At 42.9% G+C, this 20,130-nt stretch overlaps 1 protein-coding gene across 5 annotated transcripts in view; it reads right to left on the reverse strand.

Moving 5' to 3' along the window:
• REXO1 (RNA exonuclease 1 homolog) overlaps positions 1-20,130 on the reverse strand; it is a 78,559-nt gene that overhangs the window by 29,299 nt on the left and 29,130 nt on the right. For 4 of the 5 annotated variants that reach the window (XR_012156185.1, XM_073324143.1, XM_073324145.1 and 1 more), the window contains exons 2-8: positions 17,876-19,665; positions 13,355-13,456; positions 9,569-9,770; positions 5,062-5,225; positions 2,475-2,612; positions 2,349-2,384; positions 1,279-1,402 (exon numbers count right to left, since the gene is read on the reverse strand). Coding sequence is in view for 4 of the 5 variants with exons in the window: in XM_073324143.1 (XP_073180244.1) it covers positions 1,279-1,402; positions 2,349-2,384; positions 2,475-2,612; positions 5,062-5,225; positions 9,569-9,770; positions 13,355-13,456; positions 17,876-19,665 (2,556 nt within the window). In the remaining variant the exon portion in view is untranslated. The remainder of the gene's footprint in view (positions 1-1,278; positions 1,403-2,348; positions 2,385-2,474; positions 2,613-5,061; positions 5,226-9,568; positions 9,771-13,354; positions 13,457-17,875; positions 19,666-20,130) is intronic. The other variant, XM_073324144.1, reaches the window with a different exon arrangement.

Here is a 20,130-nt window from a genome sequence, read left to right on the forward strand (position 1 = left end):
CCGGGGACATTGCGGCCACGCTGCAGGCTTTATTTCAGCCATGGGAACCATGGCCTCTTCTGCTGCACAGCAGTCCCATTTGGCGGAAACAAGCAGTGAGTAAAAGTGGGCAATGCGGAGAAGAGAACCCACTACAGCAGCTGTGTAGCTAGGAAAGCAAGGCTGTTTCCTGGAAAAGCTCCCGAGCAGGGAGGAGGGGAAAAATTCATCTCTGCAGCATTTCTGCCAAAGACACCCCGCACCTCCTTTACTGACAAACGGCATCGCCAAGCCCCATCAAGAGGCCCAAGACACATCCCATGCCACAGCTTGCAGCTCCAACACCAAGTTCCTGCTGACCAGGCTTCCACACTGAGGGCTTGTCTACACTTACCCAGGGATCCACGAGCAGTGATCGATAGATCGACCACAGATCACTCTCCTGTCGACTCCCATACTCCACCAGACCGAGAAGAGTAGGGGGAGTTGATGGGAGAGTGTCTCCTGTCAACATTGCATAGTGTGGACCCCGCGGTAAGTAGATCTAAATGACGTCGATCTGAGTTACGCTATTCACGCAACTCAAATTGCGTAGCTTAGATCGAATTTCCCCTGTAGCGTAGACAAGACCTGAACCTTTCACCCATCTTAAAAAAGAACTCGATCGCTTGGGAATATGTGCAACACATTAGATAATGGTTCACAGGTGCTTTTTACTAATCATTAACTGGCAGCTCTCCAAAAGGACAGCCTCCCAAAGTTCAGCCTGGCTGACTAATGGCTGTGAAAGGAATGTATGTGGGGGAGGGGGCTGGGGGGGAGAAGAGAAGTGAAGGGAGGGGGCTGAGATCAGAAATTTTTTTCACAAGAAAAGCACAAATTGATTGTTTAATGTACCCTCTTGAGAGCCAATAATGAAATGTCTTAACCCTCTTCTTTTCTCTCTTGAAGCTTAATGTGTGTTACAGATTTCTGCAGTGATGGACGAGTCTCACACTTTGAAGGCACCATGTGAAAGTTACTCCATTAGCAGGATTTTTCATTTTAAGGAACTTGTGCTAAAAAACCCCATCCTTGCAGAATTAACTCCATTTAGGTATAGACAGCCAGCAAAGCATTGCAGGATTTTCCTCTTGAGGAGGTCTATTAAAGCTTGCAAGGCTATAAAGCTAACTCGAGTTGCTTGCCTTTCAAGCCTAATGTATCTGAGAAATGGCTCTGTCTTTTCAATGTGTTTCACTCCGCTGCCTCTAATCCCATCATGGTTTTGGATTTGAAAATCCACAGTGCAGTACGTACTGTTTACACAAGGCGGGGAATTGGGCACTAGACTTCTTAGCTTCTTTAACGTATTCACTGCCACGTTCAGGTAGATGTTCCGGCTGGTACTGCGTTCATAAGCCACCTTCTCCTCTGACAGAGCCTGCAAATAATGTAGTTTGTTACCACCTGCTCCTTTATCGCATTGGATTTTAGTTGTGTGAGAGCGCGTGATTCTTCTTGAACACAGCGCCCTCTTGTGATAATACAGTGATTGTCCATACAACTGGCACCAACAAAGGGTTTCAGAAGCAATGTGCCAAGATACAAGACAAGAGACACTAGTTCAGAAACGGTCTTGTGGGGTAACAGTGTTAACAGCAGGTCATGGAGTGGATTCATTTGAACTCTAGACATGGACAGCTAGATTCACAGCGCAGCCCTGGACGCTGTCTTAGTAAAAATTGATCACTAGTCCTCCTGCAGCAACATGAAAGCACAGAGGTCTGAAGCAGGCAAAAAGGAAGGTTATCCAGAATGGCTGATAAGAACCCACTCACCCTCAGAACCATCCCTTGGTTGCAATAGGAACATATCCTACTGGGAGTGGGAAAGGAGAGATGTCACAGGAAAAACCCTCACAGAGTTTGTTGTGCACCAGACACGTGTGGCATATGTTATTCTGAATTTACCCAACTGACCTCAGTGGTCAGGGTTTCCGAAAGTAAAGCACATGCTTTTCTCAACTCTGCCTCAGGAAATACTAATGATCCGTTAGCAGGTTACTGTGAGGCTCCTTAAAATCAAGGCACCAAGACTCAATAGCGAGGTAACATGAATTATGAGCTTTACAGATCATGTCTGCACCATATGCATGTCTGTACAGACTGAATCTCCAGAAGGCCTTTACCAGCATACTCTGGGTTCAGAATAAAACTTGGGAAGGATTTTATAGAGTCTAACTCTGGTTGTTTCAAAGTCTCGTTCAGGAACCTGGAAGAGATTTCCCTGGGACCGTGCACGGATCTCCCAGCGGGGAGCAAGGTGAAATTCCACTGGAATTGTAATCTTTGCCATTTTTCTAAGGATCACATGTATTTTTCACCTACTTCACTCCTGAATAAGTAGCATTGGCTGGAGCACAGCTAGAAAACAAAACCCAAAATGATCATGACAAACAGAAAAAAATCCCCCCACTCCAAACTTCATACTTAAAAGCGAATGCCAACACAGACCTTGTCAAACGCTTCCCGTGAGGAAGAGCAGAACTTCAGGCACTCGTCAATGAAGAGATTGAGATACCTTTGGCGAATGTTAGTTGGGACCTTGGCACCAAACTCAGTGGGAATAACGGGCCTCTTTAAGCTAGCGCTCTAAAGAGAAAAAGAAAGGAATGAAAGGCTGTGCAGGGCTTGAAAAAACAAATTGCTTTGGGTATCTCATGTTTCCCAGGTGTTATTAATAGTGCTGTGACTTCCTTTCTGAAAACCTTCTCAAACCCCGGTACAATGTGTGTCATTTGCAGTCGCAAAAATAACATTTGCAACTGCTCAGGTCCCCCATGATATTTTTATTATAAAGAGGAATTGACATTTTTAGGGTGTTTTGTTACAGCCAAGTGGAATCGGGCCTTAAGATTCCACAAGGCAGCCAAGTAGCCTCAGTGACGTTAGACACAAAGCTAGTACGTCTACATAGAAAAGCTTCCCAGACCATTAAAATTGTAGCACTTACATTAAAAGAGTCAAGGTTAGTGTGGTGACAAAGCATCACACTTCGTATCGGAGACATGACTGTATGAAACCAAACATAAAACCAATGGTCTGTGGTGCACATTTCCGATACTCCACCTGCAAAGAAGGGAAAATGGGAGGCTGGCAACACGCTAAGGGGCTGAGGTAAGATAGTTTGGCAACCTAACTGAATTTCCATACTCGCAATTTGGGGTTCTCGTAAGTTTAATTACGCTACTGAATTTCTTGACTTCGTAAACTTTTGTGTGTGCCAACTACAAAGTGCTTGTAAGGACTTTTACCCTGAAGTAACCGATATGCACTTTCTCTGCCCTAATGATTTTTGTCTTGGAATGCGGACTACAAATACTCTTTGCATTTGACTAGGATACAACCAACCACTGCCGTTTTCCTAAGAAGGTCTGTCTGCACTGCGGTCAGAGGTGTGACTGAAGCACCGGCAGACAGACCCAAGCCAGTTGTGAGCTAGTTATCTTGAACAACAACAACAACAGAGAAGCCAAAGCAGCATGAGTAGAGACACAGCCTAGCTGCCTGGGTACAACCCCGCCCAGGATCCTGCAAGCAGCTAGTCTGTGCAGCCATTGCTTCCCTGCTATTGTTGTTCGAGCTAGCTAGATCAAAGCTAGCTTGGGTATGCCTACATGTGCTGCAATCACACCTAATGACTGCTGTGTAGACATATTCTAAATGCCAGCTTATATCACAAGGGATATGCTTTTAGTTTCTTCCTACAAACGGTATGCCCACATCATAAAGCCACCCAACAGAAACCCAGGAACATAATAGCCCATGTGGCAAGTTAAGACCAAGGTGCACCAGGAGAGACTGGGGGGGTGAAAGGAACCTGCAGCAACAATTGCTCCAATGAGGATGAAAGTTTGTTTTATATAGTGCCATTGGCCCTGTCTTGACAGGCAGAAAGGGTGCTTCTGTCAGTCATGTTTGTTCAATGAAGTTAACTTAACACCACTGAAAATCACTCATATTGCTAGTTAAGTGACAGCCTTATCTACGTAGGAAAGTTTTTCCAACATAACCTAAGGTGTAACTTACAACGGATGTAGTTATACAGGTATAACTTCCTGTGTGGACACTCTTTCAACATGCCTTTTCCCAATTTAGTTTGTGTCACTTGGGAAGAGTCTGAGGGTATGTCTACACAGCGCTGTGACATGGGCAGTGGAATTACGCTTTATCGCCAGGAGAGAGCTCTCCCAGCGATAAAAAAATAACCACCCTGAACGAGGAGCTCTCAGCGATAAAGCGCTGTCTATACGGGCACTTTTCAGCACTAAAACTTTAGTTGCTCAGGGGTGTGTTTTTTCACACCCCTGAATGTCTAAAATGTTAGCGCTGAAAGTGGCAGTGTAGACACAGCCTGAGCTAAACTGAAAAAAGCCACTTTTATTCTGGAATAAGAGTGTCCACAACGAGGGCTATACTGGTATAACTAGACCAGTTTAAACCCACACCTTATGTAAAACTAAAAAAAAAAAAAAACAAACAAAAAAAACACCAAAGCATTTCTATGTAGACCTCACTCCAGTGAGTTAACGAGATGGAAATGCACCCTTTTTGCCCAACAACAGAGTGGCACTTTTCAAACACACAGGATGACAAGGTCCGTGCCCCAAACAGGTACAAATCTACACAGACAATAAAAACAGGGTACAGCCACAAGATCAGAATTGGTATAAGGTTACAGTATATTTAAACATTAGAATTCAGTTGCATATACATCCAGGTGGCTTTCAAAGGGTTATTTTTAGGACAGAAACCACTTCTGCCCTCAATGTCACTCTGAGTCGAATGATCAGAGAAGCATTTGATCAAGGACTTGTATGTTTATATGTTGCAGCCCCACTAAATGTTACAGTTATGTAATCCTAGGTAGGGCCAACACAATAAGAGTGGGAAACTCAGTTAGAACATGGCAGCAGCTAGCTGAATCTCACTGCTCCCAGAGCCTGCTGCAGCACACAGTTACATATAATCAAACCAGTGTGGAATGAAGGGAAAAAACATACGATGGAGATGGGTTTGATATGCCAAGAGTTTGTTTTACCTGTAGACTGGGAGCATGTGCTATTCTCTTCTGTAAAGCAGTAGTAGTGGTCTTAGATGTCATGCCAGTTAGCGTACGGGCCTTCAGGGTAAGAGCAGGTGCCTCAGAGCCATTGGGGGCTGTAACGCTGCTGACTGGAATGGTTTTCTTAATGCCCACAGTGACTACAAGGTACAGAAAATACGATTTTAGACTGAAATTCCATCCACATTTTCATTTGTCAGACTGGATACACAGAGCTCAAGGACTGCACTGCACATTGGGATTCAGGAATGGTAGCAAGCTTAATTCCTTGTGCTTATCTGCCATGTCAATGGAGAAACAACTCAGTGGGTCTGTTAAATTAGGTGATGTGTCCAACCCGTGTAGTGATGACAGTAGAAGTTTCTGCTGCAATGTGCTACACAGTTAGTCTTTGACTTGAGTGTCAGAATTACAGACGTCTTGGTTCCAATGCAAAGAGCACTGGCAGAAGTTAAATCCTGCCACGCTCCTACTCACTGTGATCCATGTAAATGCTCTTGGATTTTTCTTCTTCCACACAACCTGATGTGATAAAATAGTTACTTTTATTGAATGCATGAATGTGATGTCCTCAAATGGTGTGGGAAGAGCAGTTAAGAATATCACAGTGAATATGCCCTAACAGCATCAGAAGGTGTTCTGAAGAGTCTCAGGTGGACTCATTCATCACCTGATCAGAAGAGTTCTTGGTTGCTATTGGAAGTACCTGTCCCCCTCCTGAAATAATGGCTTCTATGATTCAGCAAGAGGGAAGGGCTCAGAGAGGCTAAGCTAAGGACTCAGTCACTACCATGGACACTCAGATACCAGAAAAGTCATTACAAAAAGATCTCAGTGATGCCACAAATGTAGGAGAGGAAGGAGACAGAATACCCTGACATCTGCAACATGAAAGCAAGGTAGCAGAAACCACCTCAGGATGAGTCAATATTATGATAACAGAAAAGCAAAAGGGTGAACACACTGGGGGTGAAATCCCTGCCCCCACTGAAATCAATGGCAAAACCCCCATTTACTTCAGTGGGGCCCGAAATTCACCTTCTGTAGTCTCTTAAATACAGTTAGCAACATTCAGTTGAATATATTTCATCTGATGTCTCACTTGCGCAGTGACTTGAGTCTTGAAAAAAATATATGCCAACATCCCTCTTAACCCAAAGTTTATTCATATCCTTAGTGGACTAAGAAGATTGTCTTGTAGATCCTCTTCCGCAAAAACAGCCTTTCTAAAACACATCTGCAAGAAGAGCGTCTTGCCACTAATATATTGGGGCAATTCTTCCCCCTTTAAAATTCTGTTAGAGGATGTTGCTTTCACACTGCACATGGAGAAGTGGCTGGCTCTCTTTTCACACATGGCAGGGCAGATTTTGTAAGCAGAAGGAAATACAGATGTCAGAGTTTCTGTTTCCAAGAAACAACCCAATAATTTTTAAAACATCTTTTCTCATCCAAAAAATCCTAAATAGAGGATTCTAGATTATAATCTCCAGACCTTCTTTGCCGTCAGCATGGGCTAAGGGTATCTGTAGTGCTGACAATACCCAGGATAGGAACGTAATGCTTATAGTGCTGTGAAAGCTTTTACCCAGAAAAAAAGTCAACCCAGATTTTTCTACTTTTTGAACTTGTGTCATTCTGAAGTATTTATATGAACACGGAATAGACAAAGTCATTTGTGACTGGAGAGAGAAAAGAGTATCTAGCGGGAGGATTCAACCGTCACAATGTTGAAGAGAAGGTAGTAGGTGGAGTTATGAGTTGTTTGAAAGCTTGGTTTGCTAACTAGCTTTAGAAAGAGTCACAGTGACAGATGCCCTGTCTAGAGGAACTCTATACACCAGCATGCAATTAAAACTAGTATGTTGACATTTCCAACGAGCATGAAAACTTAACACCACATAAACACACATTTTATGCAGACGAGGGACCAAAAGAAAGGCACTACATTTTAAAAAGTAGACATTTCAGGGGGACTTGGGAGACTACATACCACTGTCAGAGCCTCAGTGAAAATCTGACTTGAAGAAATTAAAAAAAATGGAACTACATAGAAATAAAATCAAAAAGCCATTCAGAGAAGTTACAGAACCTTTTCATTATTTTGCCAACGTTACTGATCTCAAATACAAAGGTTAGAGGTTGAACCACTGAAGCACTTAGAGGAGAGGAAAGTGATCAGGAACAGTCAGCATGGATTCACCAAAGATTAGTCAGGCCTGACTTGCCCAATTGCCTTCTATGACGAGATAACTGGCTCTGTGGATGAGGGGAAAGCAGTGGACGTGTTGTTCCTTGACTTTAGCAAAGCTTTTGACACGGTCTCCCACAGTATTCTTGCCAGCAGGTTAAAGAAGTATGGGCTGGATTAATGGACTATAAGGTGAATAGAAAGTTGTCTAGATTGTCAGGCTTAACAGGTAGTGATCAATGGCTCCATGTCTCGTTGGCAGCCAGGATCAAGTGGAGCGACCCAAGGGTCGGTCCTCGGGCCGGTTTTGTTCAATATCTTCATTAATGATCTGGAGGATGGTGTGGATTGCACCCTCAGAAAGTTTGCAGATGACACCAAACTGGTAGGAGAGGTAGATACACTGGTGGGTAGGGATAGGATACCAGAGGGCCCTAGACATACAAGAGGATTGGGCCAAAAGAAATCTGATGAGGTTCAACAAAGACGAGTGCAGAGTCCTGCACTTAGGATGGAAGAATCCCATGCACCGCTACAGACTAGGGACCAAATGGCTAGGCAGCAGTTCTGCAGAAAAGGACCTAGGGGTTACAGTGGACGAGAAGCTGGATATGAGTCAGCAGTGTGCCCTTGTTGCCAAGAAGGCCAATGGCATTTTGGGATGTATACGTAGGGGCATTGCCAGCAGATCAAGGAACGTGATCGTTCCCCTCTATTCGACATTGGAGAGGCCTCATCTGGAGTACTGTGTCCAGTTTTGGGCCCCACACTACAAGAAGGTTGTGGAAAAATTGGAAAATGTCCAGTGGAGGACAAAAAAATGATTAGGGGATTGGAACACAAGACTTATGAGGAGAGACTGAGGGAACTGGGATTGTTTAGTCTGCAGAAGAGAAGAATGGGGGGGGGGGGTTGATAGCTGCTTTCAGCTACCTGAAAGGGGGTTCCAAAGAGGATGGATCTAGACTGTTCTCAGTGATAGCCAATGACAGAACGAGGAGTAATGGTCTCAAGTTGCAGTGGGGGAAGTTTAGGTTGGATATTATGAAAAACTTTTTCACCAGGAGGGTGGTGAAACACTGGAATGCGTTACCTAGGGAGGTGGTGGAATCTCCTTCCTTAGAAGTTTTTAAGGTCAGGCATGACAAAGCCTTGGCTGGGATGATTTAGTTGGAGATTGGTCCTGCTTTGAGCAGGGGGTTGGACTAGATGACCTCCTGAGGTCCCTTCCAACCCCGATACTCTACGATTCTATGAAACCCTGAACAGGAGAAGTGGCCAAATCATGGCTGGTGGAACATAAGTTCATTCTTTCTCTTCCAGCATTTAAAACTGAAGATCCAGATGTCTACCCTGTACCTATGTTTGTGAAGGCAGTAGTTCCTCAGGTCATTGTATTAAAATGATGGAAAACTGAGGAAGTAAAGTCACAGAAGACAGGACCAGCTGCATTCAGAATTTTGTCAATTTTAGAAGACCTGAACCCCTATCCAGCCAGCTTAGCATGAGTCCAGCATGCTTTTAGAATACTCAAATTCTCCTGAACTTTGTAATATGTTAGATATTGAAAAAGCAAATAAATTGGTAAAAATGTATCTATATCTAAGGGCAGATACAAAAGTGCGTTATGTCTAACTTGTCAAGGGAGAGGAAATTTGACGGCATTCTTGTTTTGCTAAGACAATGGCAATAAATACACTTATGACATGGATTATGCAGCATACATTTTGTGTTTCATTTCATAAAACTTGTGTGCGCTTCCTAGAGTTTCTTACTTTTCAGAAAACAAACAATGAACATAAGAACGGCCACAGTGGGTCAGACCAAAGGTCCATCTAGCCCAGTATCCTGTCTTCCCACAGTGGCCAATGTCAGGTGCCCCAGAGGGAATGAACAGAACAGGTAATCATCAAGTGATCTATCTCCTGTCGCTCATTCCCAGCTTCTGGCAAACAGAGGCTAGTGAACCATCCCTGCCCATCCTGGTGAACAGCCATTGATGGACCTAGCCTCCACGAACTTCTTTTTTGAACCATGTTATATGGGATTTTTCAGTTTGGAGGAGAAGGGAAAGAAAGGGAAAAAAATCACAACAACCCTGACTTCTGGCCCAGCACACAAAGATTTGAACTTGGCTAATGCTACCTCAAATGGAGGAATGTTTGTTTTCCCGTATTCTCGCTGCAAAACACCTCGAGCTTTTATTATCTTTAAAACATTCTTAAGGAGACAATGTCATTTTAACGGGAGAAAGTGAAAGGACAGCGGTTAATGGAGCCAGCGGTGACTTACTCTGCTTTGCTGCTGTGGAAAGCGCAACATTTGGCACGTGAGCAATCCTTTTCTTTTCTCCTGGCAAGGCAAGAGAGGCCCTTTGGACGGCCACAGCCAGCTGGGCTGCCTGCTGCTGTGCCAGCTGAATCCTCCGGTAACAGACCTCCTGGGCAGTCGGTGGGCGGTACGGCCGGATTACTGGTTTGTTCGGGACATCTGCCTGCACAGATATAAAGGATTCTATAATCAACCTGTTTGCTCGCTGAAGTCCAGACCCCTGGCCTTCATTCAGAGTAGAAAAGGGCAGAGGCTCTTTTACAACTCCAGGTCCCTCGATTTAGGCTATGGCTACTCTATGGAGCTTACACCAGTGCAGCTGCATTGCTGTAGGGCTGCTAGTGCAGACACTCTAAGCCAACAGGACAGAGCTCTTCTGTCGACTTAATTATTCCAGCTCCCACGAACGGCAGTGGCTATGTCAGCAGGAGAGATTCTCCCACCGACACAGTGCTGTCCACACCAGCGCTTAGATCGTTGTAACTTACGTTGCTCAGAGGGGTGGCTTATTTACACCTCTGAGCAACATAAATTATACCGACCTAAGCTGTAGCGTGTACATAGGCTTATTTTGTTTATAAAGATTTCCATGTGTCAGCTGATGGAAGGGGAGGCCATGCTAGTCTTCCAGAATAGTTATCATTACAGGCAGCTCCCTTCAGTTTTAGTTTGTTTAAAAACCCAATTCACTTGCGTTTACAGCATCGGAACGGAACAACTAGAATTCAGCAGTCTGTTCACACATAGGAACAGAACCCTTCTGTCAAGGGTCCTTCCCCACTCTGAACTCTAGGGTACAGATGTGGGGACCTGCATGAAAACCTCCTAAGCTTACTTTCACCAGCTTAGGTTAAAACTTCCCCAAGGTACAAATTAATTTTATCCTTTGACCCTGGATCTCCACTGCCACCACCAAACTTTAACTGGGTTTACTGGGAAACGTAGTTTGGACACGCCTTTTCCCCCAAAATAATCCCAACCCTTGCACCCCACTTCCTGGGAAAGGTTTGGTAAAAATCCTCACCAATTTGTATAGGTGACCACAGACCCAAACCCTTGGATCCGAGAACAATGAAAAAGCATTCCGTTTTCTTACAAGAAGACTTTTAATAGAAGTAAAGGAATCACCTCTGTAAAATCAGGATGGTAGATACCTTACAGGGTAATTAGATTCAAAACATAGAGAATCCCTCTAGGCAAAACCTTAAGTTACAAAAAAGACACACACAGACAGGAATGGTCATTCTATTCAGCACAGTTCCTTTCTCAGCCATTTAAAGAAATCATAATCTAACACATACCTAGCTAGATTACTTACTAAAAGTTCTAAGACTCCATTCCTGTTCTATCCCCGGCAAAAGCAGCATACAGACAGACACAGACCCTTTGTTTCTCTTCCTCCTCCCAGCTTTTGAAAGTATCTTGTCTCCTCATTGGTCATTTTGGTCAGGTGCCAGCGAGGTTACCTTTAGCTTCTTAACCCTTTACAGGTGAGAGGATTTTTCCTCTGGCCAGGAGGGATTTTAAAGGGGTTTACCCTTCCCTTTATATTTATGACACCTTCTGAGAAACAATACTCATGTCCAACAAAGCTGTGTATGCATTTTCTTTGATGAGGGAATTCAGTACGCAGGAAAGGTGCCAGAATGGACAGCAGTGAAGACTGAAACCTTCTAGCAAGAGAACAAATACCAAAGAGGGAGCAGCAGTGCAAACTTCCCCACATTTCCTAGTCGATGTACCTCACACCTGACTCTTGGTGTCCACATCTAGTGTCTTTCAGAGGGAAGGGCAGTCTCTACAACCCATTAAGTATCTGTCCTTTTTGCTGAGACTGCAAACTAGGGAGCAAATTAGTGTCTACTGGAAACTGGTGTCAGAGTAAACAGAGAATAGAGGGGAACTTTAGATTACTACAGAACTGGATGTGAATGGCTTTCTACCTGCTCACCAGTCCCTTCACTCAAAACCTCAACTAAGAGACACCACCTTTTTCTTCTGTTTCTACCGAAGTTCTTGAGATGTAAGCAGCAAGGAACACAACGCATACCATACCATTTGGACGCATGCAGCAATATCGTGAATCTAACTCTACATGCATACACACAGTAAATGTTTTCTGACAAAAAGAAAAGGAGTACTTGTGGCACCTTAGAGACTAACCAATTTATTAGAGCGTAAGCTTTCGTGAGCTACAGCTCACTTCATCAGATGCATATCGTGGAAACTGCAGCAGACTTTATATATACACAGAGAATATGAACCAATACCTCCTCCCACCCCACTGTCCTGCTGGTAATAGCTTATCTAAAGTGATCATCAGGTGGGCCATTTCCAGCACAAATCCAGGTTTTCTCACCCTCCACCCCCCCACACACAAATTCACTCTCCTGCTGGTGATAGCCCATCCAAAGTGACAACTCTTTACACAATGTGCATGACAATCAAGTTGGGCTATTTCCTGCACAAATCCAGGTTTTCTCACATCCCCCCCTTTTTGCGAATACAGACTAACACGGCTGTTACTCTGAAACCTGTTTTCTGACAGTAACGGAAGAAGTGAAGGATCCCATGGCATGACATGAAAGCAAGAGGCATAATACCACCTCCGAGGCAACATTCTCTTCATAGATCAGGTTCCGATGTCTAAGTCTGGGTGCAAGCCGTTGCTGAGCACACCAAGACTGCCGTTTGTCTGGACAGTGACTGCACTACGGCTTCCTCACGGTTTTGAAAAGTGCTTTGGGGTCAGAAACTGCATTAAGAAAATTTATCTAAAGACACATAAATGCCTAACGTGTACATATTTACAATGAATATTTGAGTTAATGAATTCCAACTCATTTACTTCAATCTCTTATCTCCTTAGTTTATAAAAAAGAGCCTTATCAAACAAACGAACTGGCTGAAGATATGTAATTACCTAAAATGCATTGCACTGACCTTAAGACTTAAAGGTTAAAAACACCCTTTTCCAGACTGTGTGGAAAGGAAGAACAATTCATTTTTGAACTCCTGGTTAGATCAATGCTTAAACCTTCATTCTTCTCCTGCTGCAATATAAAACTGAATAATCTGTCTTCAGCAGCTGGAGGGAAAAACTATGGCAAACAAATGAAAAAACCTGAATGAAAGAAAATGATGATGGCCTATTTTCTTGTTTTCTGAAGATACTTTAAATTCAGATGCGTAGAAAAAAGTTGAAAAACGAGATACTCAGCTGGTTAAAATGGAGCAAATACAAACAAGGAAAACAACCCCTCAGATTTGCAGTGCTTCAAACTCAGGCAAATATGCTATGTTAACCTTTTTGCTTTCGCAAGACAAACTTAATAAGCTTTCTTAAATACCCAGGGTAACCTGTGTACAGTTAACTTGATCTAATGAAGCTACATTTATACTGATGGAACATGAAAATCCTAGACTGTGTCAGTGCATCACAACATGCAGAAAGCAATTCCAGTTACAGGGCTGGTACCTGTTTTTGCTGAAGGCCAATGGGAGTTTTGCCATTAACTTTACTGGAAGTCAAACTGTATTTCAGAGTGAAGTTATTCAGTGGGGAAAAGAAAGACCTTCCATGTAACTGGGTTCCACTGCAAATATATCACAGTCAACTTCCCTATGTTTTGGTTGTTTCACCTACAGCCTGTGTGGTTTCCTAGTACATTGTGGTCATATGATGGGAAAGAAATCTCATTAACACTTTCTCCAAATTGTATTCTCATTAATGAGGTTTACACTTACGTTTCCTTGCTTGGCAAGGTGAGAGATCCTCCTCTTTTGGCCAGGAAATAGAGTGGTTAAAGCATCATCCATCTTTTCTTCACTTGCCTCTTCTTTCAGTGGCTACAAAACAAAAGAGCAAACTTCCAAAATTGAATCGACTCAAGTGTCTGCTTCATGGGGATGTTTGGAACGCCTCCCTCTGAGATAATGGAATCGTAAAGGGAAATTACTTCCAGACAGCAGGTGAGTACAAACTACTACCAGCTGCTAAACTACTGAAAGAGAACCAGCTTTCAAAATAAGAGGCAACAGTGAAGCAAATGAATAACGGTATTACTGTTCCCACCCATGCAGCCCATTCACGGACCTTACAATAGGATGCCTTGGTTTAATCTATTACCAACACTACTCTCTTGGCCGTCCTTACAGACTGAATGCTTCAGCAGTGCTGTTTACCTGCCAACCACTTACATACCTCCATGTGTTAGCAACGTTTTTAAAACCAAAGAATTTAATTAAACTCTAGATGAGTTAATTTCTTGGTCCCACATAATTATCTCTCACAGAGCAGGCCTTGAAAAGCTGCAGATCACTGAGCCTCCAGTGTCACTATTCTGCATTTAAGAAACAATGCACCCCTGCAGCTATATACAAGACTAATCCATCGAGGGACTGTGGTGCCAAACGCAGAGATGCTTTGTTCACAAGGCAGAAACCCCAGAATAGAACAACAGCTTTGCAGTAGAGAAGATGCTTATTAAAGCTCCTGTTTCCAGACACTTGATTTGCCAGATAAAAAGCCACTTTGGGGCTGACACCTCAGGCTTGTTCCTAGCAAACAAACAAACCTGTTTAGAAATGTTGACAAAATTCTATTTAGCTATTTGAGTTATACGGGCATGTACAGTAAGTGTTGCACATATTAACTTTTTTAGAGCCATATCCATGCTCTGATCATTCTTATTTTTAATGCTCCAAAAGAGCCACTAGCAGAATTCTCAATGGAGCGAAATTTGACATTCGCAAAGAAATTGAGTTTAGACAAAACTACAGAAGTGATCTTAGGAAAAGCTCAGTTCTCACTTAAGCAAGGGCCAGATTTTCAAAAGCACTCTGCCCCAGCAGTTCCCATTGTGACATTTATGACCAGGTTTTCAAAATTGGTCATCTCCTAATTATTTAGGGACCGCAACAGGAGATTAATTTTTTTTTTAAATCTGACCACTTAGAGTTCCGCAGCATTTAAGGCCAGAAAGTACCTTTAAATCATCTAGTCTGACCTCCTGCATATCACAAGCCATTACATTTCACCCAGATACCCCTATATTAAGCCCAAATACTTGAGTTAGACCAAAGCATTTCAGTCCTCGAGAGACTAAACTGTATGCCACAGGCAGAGAACAGGAAAGACCTATGTCCGAGGCCCCTGCAATGGCAGGGAACGGATTAGATGAGATATATGCAGATAATCCCAGCAGGATGATCCTGTTAGACCCCTAAATAGGAGCTGGTGAGTGCTGAGCTCTTAAAAATCTGGCCCTATAAATACCTTCAAAATTAACAACTCACTGAGATCTGGGGCTCCAGGCTGCTTTTAGAAATGAAAATAGGTGTCATTTCAGTGTGCAATCTTACATACATACTACGTATAGATAGAATGTGTATGTATTTTTTTTTAAAGCAGAACACACCTAAATAAGCACCTACTCAGAGGGATCTCACCCTCTTAAAAGACAAATTTCTCCATAACAACTCTCTCCTCTTAATCTTAAATAGATATGGGGTGCCAGGGAAGGAATCCTTCTCCAAAAAGGGAAAATTAAAGCCTTGATGAAGGAATATAAAATGCTGTGCCTGCAAGGTCCAGTTAGTGGCTGTGAGAATGTTGCCCTATGAACATTTCCATTCTGCGCCAGAACACTGCATTTGCACAGTTTCAATGAAGTGAATTAGAGCCCTCATTTCTGTACTTTTTCAGGGGAAGAAGAGTTATAAGAACTCCACCATTTTTGCACTATGCAACATTTGGAAAGCTCAAAGAAGATGATAAACATTTCCTGCTATAAGCAACTCGGCATGTTGTTAAACTCTTTTCTTTTAAAATTGGCAAGGTAGAGTTTATTGCTATTGTTGGGACCTTCTTATTAAAGCGCGAGGCTTTTGACAATGGAAGCACAGACAATTAAACAACTCTTACCTACCCTTTCCTAAATACCATAAAAAGAACGCATGTGTTTAAGCAGCAATTATTTTCTTCTGAACTATTAAACCAGCAGAATCAAGTAACAGGGAAACCTCCTTTATAATTTCTTCCACCAAGGTTCTAACATCAGTGTCACAAATGTAATTTTACCTGTCAGCAAGAGAGAACGTTAGGCTCTGATCAGTGCCATTACAGCAAGTAATATCTGGAATCAGAAGCTTTATTAGCCGATCATTCTTTCATGGGACAAAATTCTTTTCTCCATACAGCAGTTGTGGTTTCAGTCAATGACAATCAGTGACTTCTCAGTTGCTTAGGAGCATTTATCTTTTAATATCATGCTTTGTTCAACACATGCCGAATGCATCTAGTTATCTCAACTTCATCTATGAAGCCTTACTCCGGACATAGTGAGCCCATACAATACACCTGTCTCAGATAAATGTAACTCTTTGGTACCCTTCATTGCAATCAGATGTGCCTAAAAGATAATATTGGCAATAAAGGTTTTTAGGGTTTCTTTGAATAAAGGAAGTCAGGTTTTTTCTAGAGTCTATTCCCAGTTTGATTTCCAGAAACACCTGCTATGGTGAAAATGAAGTGATCCCCAATAGAAAACTTAACAGCATTATGTTTGACATGAAATCAAGTGCTTCTGTTCATTTACAGCCAGACATGCATTTAGCTGAGGGTTTCTCCTCATTGTCTCCTTAACTTGGATGTCAAAAAGATGGAGGATAAGATTAGTTTGTTTCTACCCTATCATCCCAGAGACCACTAAAGGATTATTACTGACAGTGTGTTTTCTAGTTCTTTGCCCTACTTAGTTTTAAATGTCTCCATGGATGGAGCTTTCTACACTTAATTTGGAGACTATGCCACAACCACAGGGATCTCACTGTTAGGCAGCTTTTAAGATAAATGTTCTTTTTCTTTATTTTATCCCATTCCTCCAAATACCTTTTGTATCATGCTGAGTAATTCTTCCCTCCACTTTAAGAGTTTACACTATTCATGTATGGATGGATGGGAATCCTTATTCAGGAACTGAACTATGAGAGTTTAAAATGGCATACATGTAGGCTTTTAGAGGTTCCCTTTAAAAGTATCAACTAGATCAGCCGTTCTCAAACTGTGGATCCGGACCCCAACGTGGGTTGCAACTTCGTTTTAATGGGGTTGCCAGGGTTGGCATTAGACTTGCTGGGGCCCAGGGCTGAAGCCCAAGCCCCACCGCCCAGAGCCAAACCAGAAGCCCGACAGCTTCAGCCCTGCGTGGCAGGGCTCAGGTTACAGGCCCCCAACCCAAGGCTGAAGCCCTTGGGTTTCGACTTTGGCCCATCTGCACAGAGTGGTGGGGCTCAGGCTTTGTCCCCATTCCTGAGGTGGCAGGACTCGGGTGGGCTCAGGCTTTGGTCCCACCTCCTAGGGTCATGTAGTAATTTTTGTTGTCAGAAGGGGGTCACGGTACAATGAAGTTTGAGAACCCCTGAACTAGATAATATCCCAATATCCAACTAAATATTGGTTATGGGCTAGGAAATGCTATGGGAGAGAGCAGGCTAGCTGGCTGAATTGTCTAGGTCCTGGGTTTCCTACACACCCTATCCCTACCTGCCCAGTTGCCTCCCCATTAAGGAGGGCTCTTTCTTCATTCAGTCCTCCAGGCAATTCAGTAAGCATCAGCCATACTAGCTTACTTTCACCATCAACTTATTGCCTTAGAGGTTGCCCTGCTGTTTCTGGTCACGCTGCACTCAGTGGAACCTGTTGCATGAAGGAGTGGGGGTCCCCAGGCTATCAGCAATGATGCTGGCCTGGGTTACCTCTGAAAGGCTGGGAAATTCTCTCTTAAGCTTTTGATGTATCCAGCTAGACAGCTGGGGTTGTCATTACACCTGTTGGAGACATAAACAACTGCCAATTCTGCTAGGGCGAAACTTCAAAACTGATGGATGTCAAAACTCAGATTCCAGTGCTGTGTCCATCATGTGGCAGGGAGGAACCATCCCCCAAAATTCTGATTTGGTATAGCAAAACACACAGTAATAGTAACTAGATAATACTTCCGATACCCAATTAACTACTGGTGGGATGGGAATGGAAATAGATAGCACACTCAAGCCACAACTTCTTTCAAGCATTGGTCAAAATTATAAATGGAATAGCAATTTAAACCTTGTAGGGGAATCCCCACCCTGTCCCCCACCCCCACCCCCCAACTCCTTGGGAGAGGCAACAAAAATAGAATAATGACACTAAAGACAGTTGGTTTAACATCTAAATTTGGAGGCAGGGGAATGATTGACTAGTGCTGTATTCAGAATGAACATTACCTGCTTCCCTAGCCTTCCCTTGTCTTCTGTTTTCACATCCGTGGATTCGTTAAAAATTCTGAGGCATTCTTCCATGGGGTCAGAGTCATAATCCAAATCTTTCTCCAGGACGGAATAATCAATGTCATCAGAGGATGAGGAGGATGAAGATGACTTGGACAGCTTGGAGCGTTGAATGCTCTTTGTCCCTTCGTTATCACTCTGAAAACCATAGGAGCCATCATCTCCATCAGAGTCTGAGCTCATGTTTGGAAATGTAGAAGGAGGTTGGCCCACCTTCTCCTCCTCCCCGCTCTCATCTCCAAATAGGTCAATGTGGCTCAGCGTCCGTTGTTTCGGCTTACACTTGCCTTTTGAGTTCCCCACTTTCGCAGGGCTTGCCTTCCTTTTTGGACGATCAGAGGCAGAAGTCTTGCCCCCTTTATCTTTGTGTTTATCCCTTGAGGCTTGTTTGCCATTTTTCAGATCAGCTGCCTTTAGTATGGAGTCCTTCTTGCTACCTTCCAGCTTCTCTGTGCTAGCTCCCTTCCAGAGCCCCTCATTCTTGCTTTTCCCTGAGCTGGCTGCACAGCTGGTGGACTTCGACTTTTCTTTCTTAGCCACTTTTTCCAATTTCTCTTTTTCAGATTTCTTCAAATTCCCATCAGGTTTTGCTTTGATACTTTTCTCTTTACAGTTTTTTTCTCCATTTTTAATTTTCAATTTTTCTTCTTTCTTAACTGTTCTCTCTTTCTTTGTGTTTTTACTTTTCTCCTTGCCCATCTCTTTGTGGCAAGGGGGCTTACTGCTATCTGTTTTTTTCTTTTTCATTTTGTCTTTTGCAATCTCTTTGCTGTCTTTGTCTTCAACATCCTGTTCATTCTTGCCAGAAGATGCCTTTGCCAATTTCGTATTCTTCTCTGACAAGTCTTTGACAAGATTTTTCCGTGGACTTTCAATATCTTCCATGTCATACTGCACTGCCATTTCTTTCATCTCCCGGGAATTTAGGTCTTCCAGTTTGGTGCTCTTTTCTTTGACGGACAACCCATCACTTGATTCATTTTCAGAACTGACTTTAGATTGTAAACGGCTAACAGAGGTTGGCTGGTATTCCAAGTCAACATCCTCTTCAGAGTCAGAGAATTTGGCATACGTTCCATAGTTATTGGATACATTACAGTGCTTTTTCCGTGAAGGAGAATAAGATTCTCCATAACTAGAGACCTTTCTCCTTTTGGTCCCCTTCTGCTCCTTTGTGCTGGCTTTGCTCAAAAGCCTTGCTGAGTAATTTGAAAGAGGGTCATATTCCAAGTCCGTAGAAGGCTTGGAGTCATCAATCACATACTTATTGTTAGGAACAACGCTACTGTATTTTTTAGGCTGAGCTACGACCTTGGGAACGTATTCCAATGAACTACCTTTGGATTTGGCATTGTCAAATGTATCCAAGGTGTATTTACTTGAACTAGCAGCAGCCAAAGGCGTAGGGTTGTAGTCTGTGTTATTATTCAAATTATAGCTACCTGGGTTATATTCTAAAGAGTCTGTTTTTGTCACAGCAGCTGACACAGATGTTTTGGAAATAAGTGAAGAAGCCTCAGATGTGCTGTATTCCTTTGTTGTCTCCAATAACTCCTCATACTTTTTCTGCTCTCTCTCAACTTCATATCTGACCTCTTCGATGGCCTTGTTGACCAGCTCCAGCTGTAGAATGCTAGGGGCTGACACTGCAATGTCACCCAAAGCACCATTAGCTATTTGGGTTGAAGGCTTGGGAAGCTCAGGGTTATATGGATCATAACCAAGCTCTGTAAGGGGAGGAAAAAAAAAAAAGTACCTTAGATCTAGCAATTTTTCTAAAGTAAGATTATCCTTGATTTTGTATGAAATGTCTATTAAAGTCTAAAAGCGAAGCTCCACTGTCATCAGATCCCAGCATTGGAAAGACATGTAACAAGCAAACAAAAAAACAACCAAAACCATGCTCTTGCACGTGGAATGGGACACGCTAGCTGATCAACATTCTCCGGCTTGTGTGAAGCTGGAGGTCAAACTAGGTGATCACAATGGTCCCTCCTGGTCTTAAAGCCTACAAATAATACACCATTGTGAATCCAATGCCTTTATTACTTACTACAGTTTTGAAAAGCTCTCCAGGTAAAATTTTCATTTGGGAATGTAAAGTTCAATTTTCATCAAAATGTAAACTAAAACTCCATCTTTTTACTGCATATATCTGCTTCTTATATTTCTCTGTGTCCTATCTACTTAAT

This window comes from Lepidochelys kempii, chromosome 25 (assembly GCF_965140265.1).
Source record: "Lepidochelys kempii isolate rLepKem1 chromosome 25, rLepKem1.hap2, whole genome shotgun sequence".
NCBI classification, from domain to species: Eukaryota; Metazoa; Chordata; order Testudines; family Cheloniidae; genus Lepidochelys; species Lepidochelys kempii.